This window comes from Brugia malayi (genome assembly GCF_000002995.4).
Source record: "Brugia malayi strain FR3 genome assembly, contig: Bm_v4_Chr2_contig_001, whole genome shotgun sequence".
NCBI lineage: Eukaryota > Metazoa > Nematoda > Chromadorea > Rhabditida > Onchocercidae > Brugia > Brugia malayi.
This window is the reverse complement of record NW_025062476.1, coordinates 4,768,841-4,775,960: the sequence shown is the minus strand read 5'-3', so window position 1 is coordinate 4,775,960 and position 7,120 is coordinate 4,768,841. Positions and strand designations below refer to the sequence as shown.

Here is a 7,120-nt window from a genome sequence, read left to right as displayed (position 1 = left end):
CGTCTTTAAGCTTTTTGAGCATTATTGCAATTAAGATTAAAAGAAATCCTTTTGAATTAATATTTAAAGTTTATTTAAATATTATATTTGCTTATAAGATGTACTTGTAGTGATAACTGGTTTGTATAGAAGATCTGATAACTTTGCTAATAAATCTTTTATTGTATTTATTGTAAATAAGTCGGAGAATGAGTATTGATTTTAAGTATTGCTTATATCAACATTTCAAAGTTATCATAGTTATCATAAATTTATCATATTTTTATAGCTTTATTATCATTTACAGTTTCAGAATCGTTTCATTTGTTAATCAGTCTTTTTGATTTGTACTTTCAAAATAATCTTATCTGATGAGTAATTCATTTTTAATTAGAATTCAAGTTGTTGCATAGATTAAGCAATATTCCGCTTCAATTAAAATTTTAATTAGCTTTTTCAAGACAAATAAAAAATAGCAATTCATTTGAAAAAAAAAAAGATATTTTTAAATTAATTGATTATTTATAATAATCAGGGGAAGTATGTTATTTGACAACTTCAATAATAAAATAAGGCTTAGGCTTAGGTCTAGGCTTAGGCTTAGGCTTAGGCTTGGGCTATGTTTCAGATTTGAATATTAATTTTTATGAAAATCCTGGAATTTTTAGGAATGAATAAACCGCATGGTCATTTGATAATTTAAACAATAGAAATATTTTAGTAATTAAGTTTTGATCAGTTACACAGTAGCGAAATTAATGAAATTATATCTGAGTTGACCTTTCATTAATTTCGCTGCTGAAATATTGTTTAAAACTTAATTACTAAAATATTTCTATTATTTAAATTATTTTTCATAAAAATTAGTATTCAAATCTGAAATATAGCCTGAGCTAAGCGCAAACCTAAGCCTAAGCCTAAACCTAAGCTTTATTTTATTATTGAAGTTGTTAAATGACAACACCGTATATGACCATTTCTCTTGACTGCTAAATAATCAATCAATTTAAAAATATCTTTTTTTTTTTAAAATGAATTGCTATTTTTCAATTGTTTTAACAATTAATTAAAACAAAATTTGATAATACTAGAATTTATTTCCTAGTTTAATATACAAAAGCTCTTAAAAATTGTAGGAATTTCATAAAATCAATACTTGAATTTGAAATAAAAATTAATTTTTATTTTAAAAATGATTTAAAACTATGAAAAATTAGAAATTTTATTAATTTCGCTACTGAATTACTATTCAAAAGTTAATTACTAAAGTTTTTTTTATTATTTAAGATGTGAAATGACCACAACACATATGATAAATTTTTAGTATTATGAACATGTTGAGATAGATTTGTTGAGGAAGAATTATCTAAGAATAAATATCGGAAATAAGTCAATATGTTTCCAATTGTCATTTAATTTACGTCACCAAAATTTAAAACCTAAAACTTTTACAATGTGCAAATAATTCGATACTAGTATTTAATGAAGTAAAGCAGAAAGGATTATTCAACACTTTATGGATTAAAGATTTCATCGCCCAGTGACATTCAATTCAAACTGTTTCAGTTTTCATTTATGCAAATATTATTCATTCTGTCAACCAACTTTGAAAAAATGTCCCATTTTTTCAAACATCAAACACTATTTCAGCTCGTGTTGAAATTCTTTCTGATAACAACAGGAATAGCAGCAATGGATGCATGTCAATGTTAGAGTTCAGTGATGCGTCCATCCGGTGAAGTTCCATCAGTGATACTATCGATAGGTGTGTATAAATGCACCAAATTAAATTCCTGAGAAGCGAAAAATGCTCGGAATCTCATTCCGGACAATGTCACTCAATTTAATACATATTACTGAAATGATGGAGCAGTACCCAAAGCAAACAGATTTACGTACACGCTATTGTAAAGCTTCCCTCGGGATTTAAAAGAGCATTCACAAACTAGCAGTTAGACACGAGAAGAAAGTAAAAATATGACAAATAATGGACTGATTAAAAACTTTTTGAACTTTGGTCTTTAATTCAACATTATGAAATTCCGATAATTACTAGAGGTTTTGTAAATTTAATACTGAAAAAATCTTTAATTCTGTTAAATTATATTTTAATTAAGTGCCAACAATGTTATAAAAATATAATTCATCTAAAAATGAACATATTTTGAACTTTGTTAATTATTTTATCTGCATTGTACTTGATGCTTACACACTGTTATGGATTTTTGACAATTTATGCAAAAAAGAAAACTTAATAAAATCACTTTGGAGCAACCTTAATTCTATGTAAAACTGATAAATTGAAAAAGATTATTAGATGTTATTAGATTCAATTTCATTCATATTCAAAGCTTTAAAATTCTCAGTATCAGTTCTCAGTCAACCATTTCTCTCAAATCTAATTTATTTGTTTATTACTTTTAGCGAAAGTAAGAAAAAGGGATTTAGTTAAAGATACAATTTTTCACTCAAATTTAATGATAACATCAATGAGAATAATTATGGATGAGATAAAAATTTCTTTCTGTCATACTTTTGAGTTTATTTAAGAAATGATAAAGTGATTAAGATTAACTGTAAATTTATTTTTCTTTTTGTTAACTTTATGTTTATGACTATTTTTTGAGATTTATATAAAATATTGAATTTTGCAGAAATTTTGCAAGCAAGCTAGAAAGTAAATTGCTTAGTTCGATAACTCTTACAAGTTATCACATTTGTAACTATACTGCATGAAAAGCTGAGCGTTCATTGATTATTTAAGAAATGTATTTTTTGATAAGTTTTAGATTTCGAAAAATTATGCTAACAAATAATAGAGTGGAATTTTTTCTTATATACCTAAATTCTTTTGAGGAAAGACTTATTAATAGAAAATAACTTGTGAATAGAAAGGAATAGAGTACTTCATTACCTATATATCAAATTTGATTTGAATTTTTTTTAACATAAAGGAATTGATTTCCTAGCTAGATGGTCTCACTATATTAAGAGGTTAGAGAAGAAATCATTAATTCTTGTTATCCATCGATTTGTTGGATTTGATGTAGAAACTAAATTATTGCATTAAAAAAAAAGTAAAACTAATATAATAAGTGATTATAATATGAGATAATTTCAGTTATTTTGATTACTTATTATATTTAAAAACGAAACTAAAATGTGTATTTGAGGGAAAATTTCTGAACAGTACCAATGTTTCACATTTCTGAACAGTTTCAATGTTTCAAATTTCTGAACATTATCAATAATATCGAAGGTCAGATGACAAGAAGACTGTCACATTGTTTTAATAATTTTTTGTTTCTCCACTTTTTATAATTAATTTTTGACATCGATTCACTGGCAACAAAATTTATAAAGAGTTTAAGATCAAGTAGATAAGAACATCATTGATACAATGTTCCCGATGTCATCCTTCCAATCCTAAGATGACAACATGGTACATTCTATCTCTCTGTCTATCTTATGTTCTCCCACCACTGTTATAGCATATTTATACAATATTTTCATTAATTATAATTGCTCGAAGTTTTTTTTTTTTTTTTTTTTTTTTTTCTTTCAACAATGGAATGTGTGTTCTACTAGAAGTGAAATGTCAAAAAGAATTCAGATTTATTACTATGCTGAATAAAGAAGGTGCAAAATTCAGTGACACAGCGTCATCGCATGTAATGTCAGTTTAACTCTTCGCCAGGATTTCACGACGGGCTGTGTGAAAGTTTGTTTTCATTATGTTAATTGTGATTGTGGGGATTTGAACTTTAAGTGTGATATGCAAAGAGCAGATTATGTGAACGTTGAGGTCAGGATTTGATTAGAATAGCATTGCTGGAAGTTGATAAGGTCATTTTGTAATCGAAGATGTTTCATCATTTTTTATATTTTTGTTTGAGATGATGGGCATATTTGGACGCGACAAAAAAGTCGATACAAAAGAAGCTGTTCGTGAGTTACAGCGAAAAATGCGAACTGAATTGCGTCAGCTTGATCGTCAGATTCATGCCATTGAACGGGAAGAAATGAAGGTTATTCTCATGATTAAACATTATGAAGGTTTTGTGAAGTATTGTTTAACTGTCATTTAGGTTCCTTCACGACCGTGATTATTATATTCCTTGTAAAGTAGAAATTCAAGCTTTACTTGTAAAAGAAATAATTGCAGGTCAAAAGGCAGATCAAAGAATCAGCAAAAAAAGGTGATCGAGATGTATGTATCGTGCTTGCAAAGTCTATTTTACAGTCAAGAAAAGTTAGTTATTTCATTAGTTTGGTCTTATTACTAACTTATTTTATTATTTCATTAGTTATTTCTTTATACATATTATTTTATCAGTTCCTGATGTAGCGATTCGTGTTATCTGTGGCTCGAGTTACTTTCAATCATAAATTTAGAGATTTGGAGATTAACTGATTACTATAGCAATAAAACTTTAGTAAATGTGTTGAACTCAGCTCAATTGGAGACAATGCGTGTGTGCTTCTTCAGACTGATTTTCTATTTCTCTGTGCGATTTTCCATAGGAATACATTTCTTATTTCTGATTGTTGTGAAGATGCATTAGACATCCTAAAAATGCTGTTTTCTTCAATTGTTATTCTCTGAAATGGAACATTATATAGACTGTATTTTCTTTATTCGCTTCTACTTTGAAATTAATTTTGTTACTTAAATACATTGTATTCAGCTTTTCAATTTTAGGCGAATTTTTGTTTTTGTAATTTGGAATTCATTTGGTAAAAATTTCTTTTTAGGCAGTGTCAAAAATTCATGGAACAAAGGCACAGATCAATTCTGTTGTTATGGGGATGCAGCAGCAACTTGCAACAGTTCGTATGGCGGGCTCGTTGCAGCAGTCAACAGACGTAATGAGAAATATGCAGCAGCTAGTGAAGGTTATGTCTGATTCCGAAAGAATAAAGTTGAGACATAACTAAAGATAGAATATATTTGAAGTGAACGGTATGGGGCGAATCTTGAAATCAGTGTAAAGAATTGGTGAACTCTCCGAATTTGTTAATTTACAATTAATGTTTGGCCACTGTTAGTATCATCTAAGAATGATAGCTAAATTATAAGGGATGAAATGGGAAATCATATGGTGTAGTATATAGATAACAGTAACTATGTCAACATAAATAAATGCTGCAACTAATATTACATGTTACGAATTTAAGGTGCCTGAAATAATGTCAACAATGCGTGAACTTTCGAAAGAGATGATGAAAATAGGTATTATAGATGAAATGATTGAGGAAACTATGGAATCAGTTGAACCAGAAGAGCTTGAAGAAGCAGCGCAGGTACTGTCATATGATTTTTGAATGTACAGTAATCGAAGTCCGTCACGAATTTTGGAATTTGAATTATACTTGAATTGACTTACAACAGAAATTCGCTTGCCTTATTTTATTACTGAAATTGTTAAGTCTACTTGGTTCTTCCATGCTGTTTGCTGAATAAAAGGAAGAGTAGTAATGGAACTTTATACGAAACTAATTGCTGCATCAAGAACTTTGCGAAATTAGTTACGAACTTTTCCATTATATCTTTGTTCGCTGTGTAATCTACCAGTACACTTCTTATTTGCAACAAATTGAAAAGTTTTTACAGGAAGAAGTAGATCGGATATTGTATGAAATTACAGCCGGTGAATTGGGTAAAGCACCATCTGCTGTCAAGGATACACTTGCAGTGGAACCAGAAAACATATTGACGGGTACTGATGGACATGCTGTTGATTATGATGAGATGCGTGCTAGATTAGAGTTCCTCAAAAATTGACCTCGGAAAAAGTTAAAGTAATTTCACTCCTTCACTCTTTATAATTATAATATTAAGCTTGTGCTTTCTAATGCTATTTTTTGAAGAGTTGTACTATATGAACTTAAGAAAAAAGTAAGGCTCTCATCACTTGATTTTTGTGAGGCTCTTACCAAAAGTTTTATTTGAACAGTAAAAATAATGTTTCCTTTTCGATGCTGGTCAGATAATAACAACATCGATTAGCTTTTAGTCACAAATTAGAAAAGTTGAATTTAATCCTTGGTATAACTGTTTCTCAAATTTGAAACAGTTTTGTCCTGTATATGGTAAGTGCAAATTTCGTTACATTTTTGTTTTTTATGAGCTAATTTCGTTGATTATCTTTTGATCAAAGTAATTTATATGTTATGCACGGTGATATCGTGTTTCATTAATTGTAAATGTCGATTAAGTACACTGTGTTGGACCTTATACATATCTGTTTGCTGATTTTTTAAAACTATTAGTTTGCATGAAATACAAAGTGTACAAAGAAGAATTCCATCTTAGGTTACTTAAAGCTGTTGATAATGATAGGATTGCTTAAATTTTGAAGAGTAGCGGATGAATGAGCATAACATAACATAGGGGAAGACATATTATTAGCGGAATAATTTTTAATATGTCTGCAATTCGTTCATTGCTTAGATGTAGAGTAATGAAAATTTAGAAATAAATTGTAGGAATATATTAAGTACTGAGACGGGTGAAAAACAAATTGGCTGGTAACAGTTTTTTCCTGGTTTACGATATCTGCTAATTTTCATTTGTTATGATTAGAATTATAGTTTCATGACTTTATTGCGGCTGGTTGGTGCGAGTAATTTTCGAAGATTTTCACGAAATTTATTTTTCATTTCGTAATAGTTTCTTTTTTTATTTCATAGAAGTAAAAGCGGATTATTGTAATCTTTCACGTCAATAAGTACAAAAAATAAAATCACTTTAATCAGATAAATGCTCGTTTACTGTTCAATATATATGTTATGAAATATAATGTAAAACCGGAAAGAATTTTCGGAAATGTAATGTAACAGTTCATCATACGATAAAATTGACTGTTCCTAGCAAAAAGGGAAATCCGATTTTCGTGGACGAAGTAAGTTAATAGTTTCCCGATATCATTCGAAATTTTCAGTTGGTTTTATATTTAATGGAGCGAAATGATTTCATGCTGAATTTACTATTTCGTATTAAAATATATCGTGAAGCCGTAGTGTATTTTAATAACATTCCATGTCTAATATTTCCTCCTAATAATTTGTTTGCTGCTTACTTTATTTTAGGTTAAGACATAAGGTATTAGTTTCTTTATAAATTGAAAATGGTTCCTTA

At 28.5% G+C, this 7,120-nt stretch overlaps 1 protein-coding gene across 1 annotated transcript; it reads left to right on the top strand.

Moving 5' to 3' along the window:
• Positions 1 to 3,875: 3,875 nt before the first annotated feature.
• Positions 3,876 to 5,764, top strand: Bma-vps-24 (SNF7 family protein; the record flags this gene model as incomplete). The annotated part of the gene is made up of 5 exons (XM_043078432.1): positions 3,876 to 4,007; positions 4,145 to 4,231; positions 4,735 to 4,875; positions 5,158 to 5,283; positions 5,594 to 5,764. 5 exons carry the CDS (start codon positions 3,876 to 3,878, stop codon positions 5,762 to 5,764), a joined length of 657 nt encoding a protein of 218 aa, XP_042934366.1.
• Between the last annotated feature and the right edge of the window lie 1,356 nt (positions 5,765 to 7,120).